This window comes from Culex quinquefasciatus, chromosome 1, assembly GCF_015732765.1.
Source record: "Culex quinquefasciatus strain JHB chromosome 1, VPISU_Cqui_1.0_pri_paternal, whole genome shotgun sequence".
NCBI classification, from domain to species: Eukaryota; Metazoa; Arthropoda; class Insecta; order Diptera; family Culicidae; genus Culex; species Culex quinquefasciatus.
The window spans coordinates 60,114,811-60,134,482 of record NC_051861.1 but is presented as its reverse complement, the minus strand read 5'-3'; the positions used below and the strand labels follow the sequence as shown (position 1 = coordinate 60,134,482).

At 43.2% G+C, this 19,672-nt stretch overlaps 2 protein-coding genes and 1 pseudogene across 8 annotated transcripts in view; 1 reads left to right on the top strand and 2 right to left on the bottom strand.

Annotated features, from left to right (window-relative positions):
- Nucleotides 1–12,292: 12,292 nt before the first annotated feature.
- LOC6050701 lies at nt 12,293–13,618 on the bottom strand (annotated as a pseudogene).
- A 1,639-nt stretch (nt 13,619–15,257) lies between these two features.
- On the bottom strand, nt 15,258–15,930 carry LOC6054010. The gene is made up of 2 exons (XM_001869961.2): nt 15,601–15,930; nt 15,258–15,528 (listed from the first exon to the last, which is right to left on the bottom strand). Exons 1-2 carry the CDS (start codon nt 15,813–15,815, stop codon nt 15,258–15,260), a joined length of 486 nt encoding a protein of 161 aa, XP_001869996.2. The 5' UTR covers nt 15,816–15,930.
- A 2,176-nt stretch (nt 15,931–18,106) lies between these two features.
- Nucleotides 18,107–19,672, top strand: part of LOC6052779 (dnaJ homolog subfamily C member 25 homolog) — a 75,291-nt gene continuing 73,725 nt past the window's right edge. Inside the window, exons 1-3 of one of the 7 annotated variants that reach the window (XM_038257580.1) lie at nt 18,107–18,160; nt 18,216–18,386; nt 18,455–18,833. The gene's annotated coding sequence lies outside the window, so the exon portion shown is untranslated. Of the gene's footprint in view, nt 18,387–18,454; nt 18,834–19,672 lie in introns of all 7 variants that reach the window. The other 6 variants (XM_038257589.1, XM_038257602.1, XM_038257586.1 and 3 more) reach the window with 6 other exon arrangements.

Genomic DNA, 19,672 nt, shown 5'->3' with positions numbered 1-19,672 from the left:
AAATTTGGGAATTGGGTACTAAAGTCCTATGTCAATTTTTATGTACAACGCTAAAAAACACGATTAAAAACCATTTCTGATCACATTTTTTCATTTTAATGCAAAATTTTTTTTTAACAAGACAACATTTTTTCGATGGATCAACTATGGTCCCCTTGGAACGAGCTGTCAAGTAGGAGCTTTTCTGTCAAGAAGGACCGCGAGGTTAATTTTTCAAAATTTATTTTAAAATCCATTTTAAACTCTTTGTGCTCGTACAAAGGGTCATTGTACTCAGAAAAATAAGCTCTATCGCTGTAAACAATAATATCAGCAATCTAAGCTTCATTTTAGGACCCAATTAGGAAATTTGGGAATCAGGAAATTTGGGAATTAGGAAATTTGGAAATTATGATACTAGCAAATAAGTAAAATAAAAATAAAGAAAATTAGGTTATATGTAAATATGTTAGGAAATTAGGAAGTTAGGAATTTCGGAAGTTAGGAAATAAGGAAATTAGGAAGTTGGGAAATTCGGAAATTAGGAAATTAGGGAGTTAGGAAATAAGGAAATTTGGAAATCAATAAATCAGGAAATAAAATTCTTAAATTCTTAAATTCTTAAATTCATAAATTTGAGCATGAGCATGAGCATGAGAGACCACCCATGGTTGTCCTTCTCCGTTGCTGAACTGGACCGTAATATCCTATCAACACAACCGGTCATACGCTTCAACGATCAAATAATGTTTCCCTTATCAACAGCATGCATGAATGCGCTAAAAAGATAAAACATCACGGTCATCAAAACTAGAGCCGTTGCTAATAGGAAACAGTCATTGGCCACCAACGGCGCCCGCCATGTCAGTTTGTAGATCTCGAGGGAACGGGACGGGAATGTTAGTTAGCACAGGCTGCTACCAAGGGTGGGTTCTATACGATATCCACACCCCCGCGTGTGCCGGAAAACTACTTCTACTTGGGATTTTGTTAGTGGGTAAGGGTAATGGCCAGGTTTCATCATAGAGGATGATGATGTGGCCCAATAATCAATGAATTTCGTTGAGTGATAGGGTGATGTATTATGTATTCTCAAGGCAAACAATCGGATGATGCGGATGAGACCATTCCCGGTTATTTGGTGTTGAGTTTAGCACAGATGATTTAATCTTAGACAGCCGGCTGTGGAAAGATAGAATCAAAATTGTGTGTGATTAAAAGGTGGAATATTATACTAAGCGTAACACATTTACGTAGAGTTGACCTGAGACTATTTATACTTTTATGTTTTTATAAGATGAGCGACCAATTAATTGCTGATGAGTTATGAGTTATCTGAAGGACTTGAACAATCGCATTGAAACAATATTTGTCACCGTGCTTTACGAGCTATAATGCTAAAAGGTGATTTCGCGGGAAACGAAAGGTCAAATATAATTTATATTATGCTAACGCAATTAAGATCGAATCTTCCCATGAAACAATCGCAAATCATAGAACAAAGAAACCCGACTGACTAACGAGAAAGACGATCGCGATATTTGAACTTTACAATCTAACTAAGAAGAAAAAAAGCCACGTCAATAGAAAGGAATAGACAAACATACAGGTAACCACAAAACGGACTGCCTCAACTGTCATCGTGACAACCAGAGCAAGCCGCACATTCACACACACACACGCGCGCACTCACCCGACAAACTCACCGACGACGAACGACGCGAAAAAACATGCGACCCGACGGACAGGCATCGCAAAACGGACTGGCTCAACTGTCATTTTTTCAACCAGAGCCAGCCGCACCTTCACACACACACGCGCGCACTCACCCGACAAACTCACCGACGACGAACGACGCGAAAAAACATGCGATCCGACGGACAGGCATCGCAAAACGGACTGGCTCAACTGTCATTTTTTCAACCAGAGCCAGCCGCACCTTCACACACACACGCGCGCACTCACCCGACAAACTCACCGACGACGAACGACGCGAAAAAACATGCGACCCGACGGACAGGCATCGCAAAACGGACTGGCTCAACTGTCATTTTTTCAACCAGAGCCTGCCGCACCACACACACACGCGCGCACTCACCCGACAAACTCACCGACGACGAACGACGCGAAAAAACATGCGATCCGACGGACAGGCATCGCAAAACGGACTGGCTCAACTGTCATTTTTCAACCAGAGCCAGCCGCACCTTAACACACACACGCGCGCACTCACCCGACAAACTCACCGACGACGAACGACGCGAAAAAACATGCGACCCGACGGACAGGCATCGCAAAACGGACTCAATTCTTAAATTCATAAATTTGTAACCCTTAACTACCCCATTAGAAATTATTATGCCTCAATCGTGGTTTTTTGCTAATCATAAAAGCTTTTGCATTTGAGAGCGCCATCTCTTACCGAGTAGAGGAAGCAATTGAAGTTCATTTCTTTTCATTTCGGCACTCACGATCGAGATCTCATTACCCTGGCCGTGGCTATCCGTAAAATTGTTAAAAGATGGGCAAAGCGTGTCTTAAACCAAAATTTGGTGCAATAGAAAAATGGGAAAGAAACGGGAAAACCCGATCGTATCCACTCAATGTGTGTGATAAGGATGCCCCTATTGATTGCCATATGTGAAAAGGAGATGTAATGACGATTCTATCACACGGATGTCGTTCGTGTAGCAAGAATTTGCTGTAGAAATGTTCTACATCGGGGATTAGAATATTCAAGTGGAGACTGTTGGCCAGTTAAGTTCAGCGGATGCAAGTCAGTGAAAGTGTGATTAGTGGTGCGACTAGTGGTGCGATTAAAGTCAATCTATAGTGAGTTTTTTGATTGACAGACTTAGGAATTTCTTCTAAACTAATATTTTTTAGGAAATTCGGAGGCGCATCATCGCTGGAAGTCGTGCCTATTTCGGTCTTCACAAGAGCCTAAGGTCCCGGAAATTCTCCCTACATACGAAGTGTTCCATTTACAAGTCGCTGATAAGACCGGTCGTCCTCTACGGGCACGAGACGTGGACAATGCTCGAGGAGGACTTACGAGCACTAAGCGTCTTCGAACGTCGAGTGCTAAGGACCATCTTTGGCGGCGTATATGAGAACGACGGATGGCGGCGGAGAATGAACCACGAACTTGCACAACTCTACAACGAACCAAGCATCCGGAAGGTCGCGAAGGCTGGACGGTTGCAGTGGGCCGGTCATGTTGCAAGAATGCCGGAACGAGCCGAGCAATTGAGCCAACGGAACCAGAAAATCAATCCTGCGAAGTTGGTGTTTGTGTCGGAGCCGGTAGGAACAAGACGTAGGGGGGTGCAACGTGCGAGGTGGGTGGACCAAGTGGAGAGCGATTTAGAAAGTGTGGGTGCACCGCGAAATTGGAGACATGCAGCCATGGACCGAGCTTGTTGGCGGAGAATCGTGCAGCAGGCCAAGCTAATGGTGTAGCGCCAATAAAAGTAAAGTAAGTAAGTAATATTTTTTAGCATTTTTTGTATTAGTTCGTGAGCCGCAACGTTACATTAGGTTCGCAAGTGGTTAGCACGTGCTTTCTGCTGACCAAAGTCGAAGTAAGAATTCCTAAATTATATTAAAAGCTTAAACTAAATTGAATTGTGTTCAAATATAGAGCTTAGCCAATTCCAAGCTTTTGAAGTCGCACACCGATCAATAAAATCTAGTTCGCAAAAAAAGATCAGGTAAGCAGTGCTGACTAAATGATTGTAAACTGCTAGAAAGTGAGATTACTTTGCTGTTGAACAGGCGAAAACCCACTGTTCAACGTGGGAGCGAGTCTGGAGCGGTTTCTGGAGCGGCGCGAGACCGAACTCGCGGCTCGAAACATCCGTTCGAGGTTAGGTTGAACCACCCTAACCACGTGACTGGGCGTCACTCATTGGGAAAACCGACGCCACCCCGTAGTGAACGCTGGGATCTCCACAAAAACATCGCGCGAAGCAAGTACCCGACGCTCGCAAGCAACTGGAGCGCACCTCCCCAGATCGAAAGTCCGTAAACCCACGATGTTTTGTAAGGCCACGATGTTTTTCGGCTATTTCGATGAACTTGTATGCTGCGCGTTAGAGTGAAAGAGACAGCATTATTTGAAATTTCATAGAATCTCCGAATGTCATGCACTCTCGCTCTCTCGTCTTTTTCGACTTTTCGACGATCGGCTGAGAAACGTCAAAGTTGTCAAACGTCCAGTTTGCTGTTCGCCGCGAAACCGTCCGCGCGGATTTAATCGTTTTTTTTTTGTGTTTCAAGTTTTTATGTTGTACTTTTGTTAATTTTAATTCGTGTTTTTAGTGTTTAAAATGTGAGTTGTTCCTATTATTATAATTAATATGAGAATCCGTGTTGTGTCAGTAATATTGTGAAAAATTGTTTAAAACGCATGGCCAAGTTTATGTCATTTTTGAGGTTAGGTTAGGATTGATTTGAAGAGAATTTCAATTTATTTTACATTTTTTAAATTTATATAGCTAATTTGCAGTGAAAATGTTCAAATAGTGAATTTTCTTCTACTTTTTTACTCCTACAATGTTGTTGTTATGTGAACAAAACTTGAAAGTTATTTGAAATCGGATGCTCGAAGCACCATCTGCTGGAACAGATACCGTGCCACCCCGTCGTAACTCGCCATACATTGTCTCTGCTCGAGGCCTTTGGCGAATCGGTGCTCCCGTTCACTGGCCTCTTCCCACAGAATTTGTTCGCCAGTTGAATCTTTGCTCATTCCCGATGTAGTACGAGCGCGATGGCCAACATAGCGTGCAGTAGGGTGACCACGTCCGCCACCCGCACCGGCTCGATGTGGCGCTGACTCCGACGGCCAGTTTGAGGCGTAGAATTCGATCCAGTCGGCTGCAGCGTCGAAGGACAGGTGGAGGTATTGTTGTGCTGCTTTGTTATGTCGATCGTGTTTTTCTCGGAGATGATGAGGGACGGGTTCATGGCCGGGTTGCGGTCTTTGCGGATCGTTTCGTGGCCTGAGGAGCCGGCATTCTGAAGACCGGTGGAGTCACGTTTCTCCGTTGCTGAAGAACTCTAAGGAAGTTGCTAGAATGTTGACCCTTTGACGAGAGCTTGTTGTCCGATAAACTTGAGCGGGAGCAGCATGATGACCGCCTTCATTTCTACAAAGCCGTCCAGATGCCCGGTGGTTCGGGATCATGCTTTTAGGCCGCACTGGACCGGGCCAATTCTTCACGGATTTTTTTGATGGACATCACAGATGATCGCCACCGGTTTTTGTTTCGGTGCAGTAGGGAGTCTGTTGGTTCAGGAACTTCTTTATCCGTTTAACTCCCAGCACGGACGTTTGAACGCGGATGATTTCAGCTACTCTACCAGAACCCGGCTGCCTTTGCCCTCCTTCCTTTTGACCAAATTAACTAATTGACATCATAACTGATCCACTGGTAAGTTGATAAACAATCTCGGATTGACGTCATGATCTTGTGAGATACTGCCTGCCCATTTTTTTTCTTTTTAATGAATACCCGCCCCTTAGCCCTCTCGTAATAATTCCTTACAAGTTTAATTTTTTTATCATTGCAAAAAATATCCTAATGTTACTGTTTCTCAAAAGCTTTGCTAAACAAGTGATTCAAAAGTGAGCAGCAAATCAGTAAATTGAATGTAAAGATCAAATAGTGAGCACCTAATGTATCATATCAGCACTTTACTTACGTCTTCTAGAACATATTTCCTTTTTGAATAATATCACATATAAAGTTTATTTCAAGTTTCGCAAAAAAATTAAAAAAAATCCAGAAAAATGATGCTAAAACAACCCGTTTCCTTATAAAATTCAATTTTAATTAGGCCGTTGCAATTTATTTTTGAAGTGTATGTTCCTCGACTCTGATCAAAGTCGAGAGGGAGGGGTTAAAAACATTAAATTACAGGCCACGGCCAGGCGCCTCAAGTCAAATTCTCACACTGACAATTTTCATAAAAAGTTTTAAGTCTTTATCGCGCCCTTAGTCAAATTTTCGTATCGAGGTTTTTAAGCGAAGATGGCGTTCGAATGGTGAACGCCCGAAATGTCAAAATCGCGCAGTAGCACCAACATTAGAAAAAAAAAATGTGCCATGGCACACTTCTTCCGTAATGTTGGTACCACTGCGTGATTTTGACATTTCGGGCGTTCACCATTCGAACGCCATCTTCGCTTAAAAACCTGGATTGAGAATTTTTTCAAAAATGTTTAAGTTGAAGGGGTGCCTCGAGTGAAATGTTTATACTAATAATTTGTAATTTTTGAATTACAGTCAAATTTTCATAAAAAAATTAAGTCGTAGGGGCGCCACCAGTCAAATTTTCATACTGAGAATTTTCATAACAAGCGCCCTTAGTCAATTTTTTTTTTTATATTTAATATTAAGAATTTTTATAAAAATGTTTAAGTTGTAGAGGCGCCTCTAGTCAAACTTGTATACTATTTTTTTTAAGTCCTGTTAAATTTTCATAACAATGTTTAAGTCGTAGGGGCGCCTCCAGTCAAATTTTCGTACTGAGAATTCGTTTGAAATTTGTAAAGTCGTAGGGGCGCGTACAGTAAAATTTGAATTCCGAGAATTTTCATAAAAAGTTTTAAGTCTTTATCGCGCCCTTAGTCAAATTTTCATACTGAGAATTTTCATAAGTGAAATGTTTATACTAAAAATGTGTTATTTTTGAATTACAGTCAAATTTTCATAAAAAAATTAAGTCGTAGGGGCGCCACCAGTCAAATTTTCATACTGAGAATTTTCATAACAAGCGCCCTTAGTCAAATTTTTTTATATTTAATATTGAGAATTTTTATAAAAATGTTTAAGTTGTAGAGGCGCATCTAGTCAAACTTTTATACTATTTTTTTTTTAGTCTAGTTAAATTTTCATAACAATGTTTAAGTCGTAGGGGCGCCTCCAGTCAAATTTTCATACTGAGAATTCGTTTGAAATTTGTAAAGTCGTAGGGGCGCGTACAGTAAAATTTGAATTCCGAGAATTTTCATAAAAAGTTTTAAGTCTTTATCGCGCCCTTAGTCAAATTTTCATACTGAGAATTCGTTTGAAATTTGTAAAGTCGTAGGGGCGCGTACAGTAAAATTTGAATTCCGAGAATTTTCATAAAAAGTTTTAAGTCTTTATCGCGCCCTTAGTCAAATTTTCATATTGAGAATTTTCATAAAAATGTTTAAGTTGAAGGGGCGCCTCGAGTGAAATGTTTATACTAAAAATGTGTTATTTTTGAATTACAGTCAAATTTTCATAAAAAAAATTAAGTCGTAGGGGCGCCACCAGTCAAATTTTCATACTGAGAATTTTCATAACAAGCGCCCTTAGTCAAATTTTATTTTTTTTTATATTTAATATTGAGAATTTTTATAAAAATGTTTAAGTTGTAGAGGCGCCTCTAGTCAAACTTTTATACTATTTTTTTTTAGTCTAGTTAAATTTTCATAACAATGTTTAAGTCGTAGGGGCGCCTCCAGTCAAATTTTCATACTGAGAATTCGTTTGAAATTTGTAAAGTCGTAGGGGCGCGTACAGTAAAATTTGAATTCCGAGAATTTTCATAAAAGTTTTAAGTCTTTATCGCGCCCTTAGTCAAATTTTCATACTGAGAATTCGTTTGAAATTTGTAAAGTCGTAGGGGCGCGTACAGTAAAATTTGAATTCCGAGAATTTTCATAAAATGTTTTAAGTCTTTATCGCGCCCTTTGTCAAATTTTCATATTGAGAATTTTCATAAAAATGTTTAAGTTGAAGGGGCGCCTCGAGTGAAATGTTTATACTAAAAATGTGTTATTTTTGAATTACAGTCAAATTTTATAAATAAAATTAAGTCGTAGGGCGCCACCAGTCAAATTTTCATACTGAGAATTTTCATAACAAGCGCCCTTAGTCAAATTTTATTTTTTTATATTTAATATTGAGAATTTTTATTAAAATGTTTAAGTCACGGGGTGGTCACTTTACATATGTAGCCTAGGGGTTAATCACTTCGAGTATACTGCATACGCGTATCATACGCACATAATATTCTCATTGTCTGCATACCGTATTGACGATATAGACCCCATATTCGTCATATTTGAGGTCATATGTACCCAAATATCAGCGTGAATATCATACGCGCGCAATACTCGCGCAGTATTCCTTGGCTGCATACCGTATCGACTCCAATATTGGCTTCATATTGGTGCAATATCAGAAGTGAATTGCCCTTTGTATGTAGCATATTTCGCATGTATTTACTACGGTAAATCCGTATGTGCATCCGTATTCACGAGATAGGAAAAGCGCGAAATTCTACTTTACGATTTATTTCAGTGGTGCAGGTTGTCAGTTGTCGTCGTCGCGCGCTGCATATTGTTTACAAACAAGAAAAAAGGAAAACGCACACGAAAAGTCGCGATTGCGTTCCCGGTCCTTCTACAGACGGCGTTCAAGACAGCGCACCCGGTTCCATCACCGCCACTAGCATTCCAAGAAACCGACAAACAAAACCGGGACCGAGTTCTTTATCAAGTATCCCAAAAGACGGAATCCACAAACACTTTCCGGTAAAATTAAGATGCACCCCAGGAAAATTTCTTGTAGCCGGAGTTGAACCTGCTTGAGTGGATTCCGGAACAGTGGTCCACAAATTGGATTGGTTCTTCGACAAGCAAGTGACTGCCGGATACAACCTATCTATGGAATGGGAGCTGCCACGGAACGGGACGTGTGGGTGAGTTCGAGGAGAAACGAATAAAAGCTATAGGTTATGTTTTTCAAATTCATTCTTTTTCGTGAATTTCCAGGGCCAAGGAACCAGACCAGACCAAGGAAGAGTTAATTTTGTCGCAAGAGCTTTCTTTGTACCGGAGCGAACGAAGCCGTTGACCGGGCGGATGATTTAGGGTTTGCTAAGGTGACAACGGTCAAGAAGTTCGATCCGGCCTCGATGCGCCGCGAAAACCAACCTGCAGGGAACATTTCGTCACCAGGTATACTACGAGGTAGTTTCAACGACGTTACAGTAGTCCCTGCTGCTGCTCGTGCAAGGATCCAGATTATCAATCGCCGGGACGCTATCAGCCGCCGCCAGCTAAGGAACAGCGCTCCTTGTCGTTGATGGACCGCTTCTTGTCAATGCTGATTGAGCATCGGCGGCAAGACGTTCGCGACCAAGCCATGAAGAATGCGGATGCTGGAAGTGAGTTTCACGATTGAGTTATTCGAATTAAGCTTAAAATAAAACAAACTTTGTAATGTTTGCAGAAAACGGATCGGGTCTGGGCCGGTGAATACGTCGTCATAAGCATCACGAGAAGAACGAGCTGAGTACTGTGCGAAATACTCGTTCATTCTGACCCAAGTGATGACAATTTAATTCAATTTAACATGTATTAATCAGTACCAAATAAAAAGGCTGGTCGGGGTGTTTTTTTGTTTGCTCGGAGAGTCCAACTCTTTTCGCTACGCCTCCAATCGACGGCACCGCTTTAGAAATATTAGTCCCCAGGTTGTTGTTCTGCAACTTGATAATCGCGAGGCGGACATGATCTGACGATTGTGCACGGATAACGGAACCGACAATACAAGAGTGCCAAGTCCCACAGACGCAGGGCCTTGTCCCAAGAGCGATACTTTAGTCGGGGTCGTCCCGGGTAAGCTTGCACACGATCAGTGGGGATGCTAGGTGCTGCTTCGTGGGGGAGGGGTTTTGCCGGTTTTACAGGTGTCGAACACAGCAAGCCAATTTTTTGCCATACACAACTGGATCAACGACAACCCAGTTCCATCACTAGGTAAACGACACCTTCGCCTTTGCCGCTCTATTCAGCAGGTGCTGTTTGACCAAAAATGATTTGGCAAAATTCCTCAGCTTCCGGCTCCAGTCTGGGTAGTTCTAGTATTTCTAGTTCCATCCGAATCTTCTTCAAAATACAAAACTAATCTAGGTGACAGTTGCCAATGACGTTTAGAAACGTCACAGCCCACACTGATCGAAATTTTCTCTTAAATCTTTAAGTTCATCCTCGTGAATCCGTATTTACCATTATTTACCATTATTTACCACTATTTACTGGATTTGCTCCAAATGCCATACGGATCAAGCATGTGCCCAACCCCTTGGTTTAAGTTGTAGAGGCGCCTCTAGTCAAACTTTTATACAATTTTTTTTAAGTCCAGTTAAATTTTCATAACAATGTTTAAGTCGTAGGGGCGCCTCCAGTCAAATTTTCATACTGAGAATTCGTTTGAAATTTGTAAAGTCGTAGGGGAACGTACAGTAAAATTTGAATTCCGAGAATTTTCATAAAAAGTTTTAAGTCTTTATCGCGCCCTTAGTCAAATTCTCACACTGACAATTTTCATAAAAAGTTTTAAGTCTTTATCGCGCCCTTAGTCAAATTTTCGTATTGAGAATTTTTTCAAAAATGTTTAAGTTGAAGGGGTGCCTCGAGTGAAATGTTTATACTAAAAATTTGTAATTTTTGAATTACAGTCAAATCGACGACACGACAAGACACTCGGTGGAAAATCCCAATCAAAAAATGGTCCCTCCGTGAATACCGTGAAATCCCCGTGATTCAGCAAAGTCACGGTAACTTTGAGGGACCCCTCGGTTTTCGTCGAAATAAATGTTTCTCACAGCACTGCTTGTTGATAAATATTTACAATCGAACAAACAGCTGTTTTGTGTTTTGATTGTTTTTTTCGTTTGCGGGGGGGGGGGGGGGATTTTTGAATTTTGTTCTCGCTTTTGTACCCCTGGAAATATTCTGACCAATCGTGTTGACCGGTCGAAGTGGAGTCAATCGGAGAGGACAGTTTTTTCGGGAAAACTCACTTCGTGAATTATTCTACGGCGTGCTTTTCCAGTTTCCGGAATCTTATCTACCGTAATCTTCTGGCCGAGCTTTGCTTAGCAAATAATGGCATACCAATCATGCAGTTCCTTTTTTCCATTGATAGCTCAAGCACCTGAAAAGTCCGGCCAAAAAGAATGAGAAGAGCCGCTGCTGCTTCCGGCTGCGATGAAAAAAGGCCGCTCTGGAGAAGAAGCAGCGCACTCCAGATTTCCTTCAAGTCACGATTCTGCTTCTTAGCGGTTAAGCTTTTCAGCCTCCAAATTTTCCTGGATTTTTAACAGTTGTGGCTCCAGCTCCGGGAATCCAGGCCAGTTCCTCCTTGTGCTTGTTCAACTGCTGCTGCATCTATTCGGCTTGGCGGCTATCCGTTCCACAGACACCAGAACGACGGAAAAGATGGCCGCAATGCCAGAGGCACGACAGGTTACGAGGACGACGCGGTCCATCAAGTGCATCGCAGCAGTCACCGAAGAAGCGTCTCCAGGCCAGTCCGGCCAAGTACCAGCCGCTGGGTCTGCCAAGGTAGAGTTCGGTGCCGCCAACAGCGCCGGGAATGTGGATTGCGGACAGAACAGCCCGACTAGGACGGCGAGGAGATCCAGATGGACATGATGCTGGTACCTGCTGGTCTACACGGAGGAAACACCATATGGAGGTGAAACAGATACGGTACTTGCTGGTGCGGTCTGGACGAGGAGTCGAAACGTTCAGCCAGGGAAACAACGGTTGTCGGCGGGAGAACTTAAGATTGCGACGATTTTTTACTAGAGCGCCGAGAGCCTCTTTCACCAGGTTGTGGTGCGGCACATGCCGCAAAGTGGCCAGGACAATGAAACATCCACAAGGCGGTTCCGAAGCTGGACGGCCACCTGATGGTACGGGCGAAGGAGAATGTGGCGGAGTTATCGATTAGTGCCTGTTGGGTACCCGGGGGAGCGAACCAAACGAGCGGCCACAAAGTCGCAAGAATAAACTAGATTAAGCCCAGAGTCCCGGGGTGTAGCGATCCGGAGCTCTGCGGTCTCGTTTAGAACGGCGCGGGAAAGGTCGAGTGTCCCCAGGTAGAACAGGTGAATCTCCGCTCGGCAGTGGCTGCGTCTCGATCTCGAGGTTGTCCAGCGGAAGTGTGCCAGGTTGAGCTTCCGCCGTTGTTGCGTTAGTAACGAGAACAGTGAAGATTAAATCGACAGGATCTGTTGGATTTTTGTACTACTTTGACCTGACGTAAACACGAAAGCTATAGTAAAGAATAAAAAAAAGAATCTGCAAACCAAATTGGTCCAGTTTAAGTCTGTAATTTAATTGATAAATTATATAATACAACGTGCAATTCTTTTTTTTCAGGAGCATTCAAAAGCACACAAAAAGCAAAAAATCAAAATTTATTTTAATAAATCTCTAGAATTGTTTTGAAGAGGTTTTATTTGCATCATTAATTCATGTACCTTTATTATTGCATAACAATATGAATAAGTTACTCAACATTAATTTGTTATCATTGAAATGGCTATATTTTTTTAATTTATATTTTTCACCACCTGATCCAAATACGCGTCAGCAGTTCTGACTTTTGAATTACTCATTGAGTCGGTCTTCCTCAAACCCGTTACCGCGCGTTTACTTGGACTTCTTGTTCTTGATCTTCTTGAGATTGAAATCCAGCACCTTACCCTCCAGCAGGCAACCATCGGCACGGCCACTCTGTCCAGGTCGGAAAACGAAGACGGCCAGCGTTGAACTGCACTTCCAGGACGGGATACATCTTGGCAGTCTTCTGGCGCTTGGCGTTCTTCTTGAGCAGATCTAACTGCCCTTCTTGGCCAACACATCCTCCTCGCTTGCCTTCAGGAAGCAGGTAGTGGCTCTCGTACCACCGGCGGAACGGGGCCACATCGATCACGATGATGGCGTTTTTAAACAGTTTCTTAGTGCGAACGAGCTCGTTGTTGAACGCGTTGTACAGGCCCGCATCTTGTGATAGCTATCGCGGCCGGTACCCATCTTGATGTGTTGATCGAGAAAGACAGGTGAAGGATTTTGTGATACTGCAGGTTCTTGTTTGGAACACGATCGCCACTTTTCCTGGATGCGCGACGGTCGTGCCCTAACCACGGTTCGATGTAACACAAGCGGGTGAACTTTGACGACCAGTGCGGGATGTTTTTCTGCTCACTCAGTTTGTTGTACTCCGGATGAGGGATCTTTTCCTGCAGTGCCACATCCAACAGTGGTATCAGCACAAATCTTCTCGCCGTCCTGCTCGATGGTTTCGGTCGTAGTGTGTACTCGCCCAACCGGACGCTGATTCCACAAGTGGAAAGAAATTGCATATTAATAAGAAGTTTTACTAAATTCTATCGATTTCTTTCGAACCAGTTGATCAGAAAACTTCTAAAAAATCAGAAAACTTAAGAAAAAAAGCTAAACTTATGCTCACCTCGGAAATTCTCGTACTCTAGCATGGCCAATTATCGAAACCCGTCAATATCGGCGTCATCTTCGCCGTAGATCCTCAACCCGATTGCTTATGCCACATTCGTTCAGCCTAGGTTCGGAAATAAATCCGCCCACTGCCACACCACGCTGCGTCGTATCAACAGCGGCGTCCGTCGTCAAGATGACCGGTGGTGGGTACGATATCGTAGGTTGGCCAACGGTACCGGACGTGGCCCTGCTACGGACGGAAATCCACCGGAAGACACGCTCCTCCCAGATCAGCAAACCGGTCGCCGAAGAAGGTTGTTGTTTGTTTTGCCAAAATGACATTTCTCGCCGTCACCAAGCCAGTGCAACCAAATTCAAGATTTTTTTTTAGTTTTGTTTGACGTTTCCAGTTTGACATTTCCAGTTCCCGTGGAACCGGAGGGGTAAGCCGATTTGGTACCCACTTTTTGGAGCCGAGTGGCTTGTCGTGTCGTCGGTCAAATTTTCATAAAAAAATTAAGTCGTAGGGGCGCCACCCAAGGGGGTTGACACTCGGTCATTCTGGAATAATTCCGGGTTAATTCTGGAATGACTGGAATGACGAGGATGATTCTGGCAAAAATGAGCAAGTGCAGATAACAGTGTGGCTGTCATAACATTTATCTTTCAGAATCAAAACATTTGTTGGTGCTGATGGGTGCTTTGGAAGGGGAGTCTGCGGTTGTTCTGTGGACCGTGCCGTTTAGATCCGGAGAAACGACTGGACTGACATGTTTTGGCCTACACTAGTGTTTAACTGAGCAAACCGACCCGAAAACAATCCGGGTATTGGCCACGAGGTTGGCAGGATCGGCGAACGAGAGTTGGAGTTTGAGGAGGAGTCAGTTTTGGCGACGTGTGTATTGATCGGTATTGGATTCTTGGCGGAGGGCGCACTCTTGACAGGTTCCTGCCACGGTTCTTCAAGGAGGTGTTAGATGATAGAGTGAAATATATTCTTCCGGACAAAACCCGCCTTCTGGTGGCCGCGCTGGATCTGTACTTTCTGTAGATTGCGGGACGCAGTTCAGGATAAAATAAAGAATGAAGATTTTTATCTGCTGAGTCCTTGGCTGAGTCTCTTCAGCGGGTTTAAACAGAGTCTGCTCAGTTTCGCGAATAGGAAATACAGTTGCAGAGGGTCAGGAAAGATTTGACGGCGGCGGAGGCAGGAGTAGGGAGCGAGACAGGGCCAACTCGTACAACAGGCGGATGTTCAGCTGTTTTTGCGGAGGGTGGTTGGGAGAATGAATTAGCGGCAGTAGCCGGAGATCTTCTGGACGATTTCTCCCAGACTTTTCCCAGGTTTCTGCCTTTAGTTGAGTTCGTTTATGTGGTTACATTATTTTAGGTCAGATCAGATTAGGTCAGATTTTAACGGATGGACGACTTGGGCTAGATTTTGAGCGTATATTTTGGCTAGGTTCCGGCGTATTTCGGGGACACGTTTTCTTCTAATTTTTGTTTGGATTATTTTTTATTTTTATTTTTTAGATACAAGTATGAAGCTTAATCACTTGATTTTTTTAGAATTACATCAAACTGAATTGGGAGTTATTGCGAGTGCTGGGGTTTCCTGCGTGATGGTGCGACTGCGGTGAAAATGTTCCACCAACTTATGTTGGGAAGTTGCAGAAGGTTCCAAATCAGTTTGAAGGGTCCGGGAATGAGTCAGGTTTCCAGAACGGTGTTCAGCTACAGAACCAGGACGGAATGGTTGACTCCCATTTCGTTGCGACCTACGGACCGGATAATCCAGCTGGCTTCTTGATGGCTTCCTTGTAGAGGGTGAGGGAGGGGGCGTTGGTTCGGAATGCAGCTTCCTCACCAACTAACGCGTCGACTGCTACCTGAGGGGAATTTCACGCGGCTGATTGTATTAAAGCTTGGGCATTGCCAACGCCGTGCCGGCTTATCCAGATCATGCAGTCGGTTATCAGTTTCAGGTAGTACACGAGCCGGTTGGACTCTCAGTGCGACCTGGCGATCTCGGAATGGTAGTGCTGCAGCAGGGTCGTCGTTCGGAGAAGGGGAACGCAAGGCCGCTGCAAATGCTTCTCCAGGGTGAGCTTCGTGCAGGGCAATGTTCCACTGCTGCCGTTCGCGGTGGACTCGCCGTCACCGTCTGTCGCTGTGATCGATCATGGGGCACTTTCGATCCAGGTTTGTGCATAGCAGGTTGAGGTTGACCTTGAGGATTCTGATAGAGTAGGCTGAAAAAAGAGGGTGATAAACAATATCAAGAATATCCAGCTAATTCTGAGATGTACTACTAACAAACTTACTTTGATCCAAATGCAGCGTACACATGTCGTTCAGCAGGTTCGGAGGTTGTACCGAACCGGCGGCCGTCGCCAATCCTGAACTGCTGGTTTCCTCTTTCAGCCGTATTCACCCACATTCGGAGATCCGTCGTTGAACGTGGGCAGGGGGACGATGCGGTCATATTTGGGGTTGTAGCGTGGGGGAGCCTCCTCGTTGAATAACTTGGGAGGTTCATGGAGGCGTGGAGATGGCCAAGGAGAAGAGGGATTGGATAGTGACTGGTATTTTTCGTGTTGTTCCGGTACGTGTTCCGTACCAAGGGCGGACGGGTGGTCCGCCTGCCGGCTATACCATCTGTCGTTCATCAGGGCATCCAGGAAATCAACATCGCGAGAGCTGTCTGCGATTTGCGACTTGCTCTTCTGAGGACAATCGCGCGGCTGTTGGGGTGAATCGGGATCATGTGCTCCGGGCGGGTCTTCTCTCACGTGTTTCTGGTCAATCGCTAATCGAGCTCTGTAAATAGAGATTTTATGAAAGAACCATGAAATATCAACGACCAACTTCTGTTCACCCATTGATGCTCACATTCCACGCAATGTTTGTTCGTATATCACCATCGGCCGTCGTCCGTCAATGTCTGTCCTGCACTTCGACGGTCTTGATCTGCGTCTTGGGCCGAGCCATGCCGCCTTCCTCGCGTCTTCGACTGGCTAAGATATTCCGGCCAGTTCTTGCCCGTGTTTCCCTCCTCGTGTATGAGCTGGTACGATGGCCACTTTGCTGCCGGGCTTCAGCTTCTGGCTGAGTTCTTCGAAGTCATTCACACTCTTGAGTGTCTTCAGATGATCATAGACGGCCAGCGGCACCGTGTCGAACACCAGCAAGTTTTCGGCCACGCCCCGTCGCCAGTAGACGCTCGTCGTACTTGATCCCGGTCCCATCCGTCAGGAAGACCTTCCGGTTGGCCACGTCGATCGGCTACACCTCGTAACTTCTCGCGACGGCCACTCCTCCGTTCGGCGCTTCGGTCAGCTTCGTTGGATCGATGTAGAGATCGTCCGGCTCATAGGAGATGCTCCGTTCGCTGTTTCACTACTTGTACTTTAGCGGATCCATTTCCGGGTTGAGCATGGTTCGTTGAAGGGTGGCGGTTGCATTTGCGGCATCACGGCTTCGTTGTTGATGGCCAGCACTTTGGCCGTCACGTCGTGACCCTAGATAGCGCGGAGGGCGGAGAAGCTTGCAGATCTGCCGTCAGCCGCGGGTCGAGCACCGCGTTGGGAGGGGTCCTGGGATGAGGCAGAGTGGCGCTGTTTGACTGCTGCTGGTGGGTTTTTCGTCGGAAGGGCCAGCCTCCCGCTGTTACCGCAATGATCCGCCGGATTGTTTATTGAGTGTTGTTCCTTTGACGGAGAAGGTAACGATGGACGTGCCGGAGATGTATTGTTCAAGTCAAGCTCCTGAAAGAGAAATCGTTGTTAAGAGCATCTAACTTGTAAATAAAGGAAAAAACTTCGAAGACCTTCGAATGTGAACAGATTCACACTTGAAACTGGGAACCAGGAGAGCCTGCTCCGCGGCTTCTTTTCCCCCCAAAAGTGGCCACCACTGTGGCTATCCTCCGATCAGTGGTAGCCCAATCCGACGTCCCCCAGTCGTCGCCGCCACTTATTCCAAGTTACGGTGGACTGTAGCAACCACCACCCGTGCCCACACATTTCACTGCGACCGACGACGGAACATACGATGCAGCCTACGGGAACACGTATTGTTTGGCCCTGAGAAGGATTTTTGCCGTTTTTTTACGTTTCGGCACAAAAAATGCAATGACATTTCCCAGCTCAACACGCAAAATTTATATTAGGAAGAATCAGAAAAATTGGCATCATTCCAACATCATTCTGGTTTCATTCTGGAATGAACGGAATGATTCGAATGAAAATATTTGATGTGTCAACCCCCTTGTTTGATCTCCTCCAATTTCTTGTAAAAGCCTAAAAATTAGTCTTTTATACCTATAAATAAGTCTTTTTAGGCCCAAAAATAAGTCTTAATCAAGTTCCGCCATCTTGGATTATGTCCGCTCTGATCCCCTCGCATTCTCGAAAAAGCCTAAAATTTAGGCGACGATAACATTAAGCCTAAAAATTATCATTTTTCGTACTAAAACGAAACTAGTATTTTTAAGACTAACCCATCATTTGGCTTAAAAAGACTTAACACGGTTAGGTTTGATAAAGCCTAATTTTAAGTCTTAAAAGACTAATGTCGGCTTTGCGTGTTCGCCATGTTAAAATTAAGTTCGGGTACTCGATGTCAAATTTGCATGACTACACCCTTACCAAAAATCATGATTTTTTGAGTTCCAAATCCCACTTTTCATACGATTTTTTGAGTTCAAGTACTACAACCATAAAAATGGTTATATGGGTTGAACTGAAAAAATCGTATGAATAGTGGGATTTGGAACTAAAAAAATCATGATTTTTGGTAAGGGTGTACGGTTTGCGCCTTTGCATCCACTCAAATTTGAGTTCCCCCTGGTAAGCGTGCACGTCTCTCATTTACATCATAGAAGTATGGAAGTATAATAATTTAAATCTGAAAATATATATTAAAATCTATTTTCTAGTGTGAACGATTCTGGATGCGTAAACTATTTTTAGCAGGTTAGGGTTGTTTGATAGAAAGTATTTTTCTGTCGGTTCGTTTTGTCAGGTAGTTAGATCGGCATTAGTCCTGTATATCTGGCCCAGCCATCTGTCAAATTTGGAAGAACGAATCTCCTAGTTTGCTATTCCAGGTGAAAGTTTCATTTAAAATCTGTTAGATCAATGTGACAACCATTTATGTATTTCAAAATACCAATAGCGCTGTGTTAACAATGTCGATAAACGGATTTCGTCGTATCAGATGTAAATTTAAAACCTAAAATAAATTAAGAGTTAGTTGGTGCGTGGAATTCCAATTGATAGATTAACTGTAATTCAGAGCGTATTAAGCTTGACACGTTGACAGCTGACGAGAATGCAGGATCTCCAGAACAAAGGGATACGTATTTAACTGTGCGGACGAACTCAGCATACTGATATTCAGAAATGTTACATATAAGCCAGGAACATTGTTTTAGAGGCTTTTATATTGTAACGACCAACAGAATAAGATGTCCCAAGTATGCTGGTCATCTTCATTAGCTTACTTCGTTGCATGGACAACATAGTTGTTGCTTTAAGATAAAACTTCAAGAAAAGTATGATGAGCGAAAGGCTTTTTTTGTTGTTCATAGACTAGTTAAATCAGGGGTGCTCAAAGTTTTTGGAGGCCGGGCCAAATTAAAAGCCCGAATGAGCTTGCGGGCCAAATTTACAAAATAGGTTATAAACAAAATTAAATAACGTTTTGATTTAAAAGACTGGAAAATAAATCTATAAGTTGATTTTTTATTTCTGTTATTTTTTAACATTTTCGTTAATTCAAAATAATAGAAAATACAAGCCAGAATTTCATCATTTCATAGAAAAAAAATTAGAATAAGTTTTAAGCACCCGTAAAGTTAAACTGCAATCTTTATTCTCAACAAAAAAGAAGAGATTCGACGAAAAAAATCATTTTATTAAAAAACCATTTATTATTGCAAAATTCACTAAAATTTCAATTATTTTTAATAAACCCAAACATGCTCAAATAATTCTATACAAAGAGGAATGCATTTTTAATTGATTTCAGCTGATTGCACTTAAATTTCCATTGATTTTTTAAAAGTTTTTGAAAAAATATTTTGCTCCTGGTTTTTTGAGCATTTTTTTTAAATGGAGGGAAAGGGTTAATCAGCAAAAGCTTTGTAAAATATTTGCAACAGCCTTGATCCTCCGATTTCAACATTTTGCCTGCCTGAATCAGATGGTAGTCAAACAGATTCGTTATCTAACTGTAATGAGTTCGAATCCAGAAGGAAGGTTCCTAAGTGCAAAGTAAGTTTGAGGATCAGTTCATGAAGGGTCATTATTACTTTCAATTTCAAATTATGCAATTATTACATATTTCTACCAAAATCAAATTTGAACGTTTTATAATTACTTTCAAAAATGT

Excerpts from the sequence above, each read along its gene's own strand:
- LOC6054010 (XM_001869961.2), bottom strand. The coding sequence starts at position 15,815 with ATGAACCTCCCAAGTTATTCAACGAGGAGGCTCCCCCACGCTACAACC. Across the intron at positions 15,529-15,600 it reads TACGCTGCATTTGGATCAAA|CCTACTCTATCAGAATCCTC; the intron begins GTAAGTTTGTTA and ends CTCTTTTTTCAG.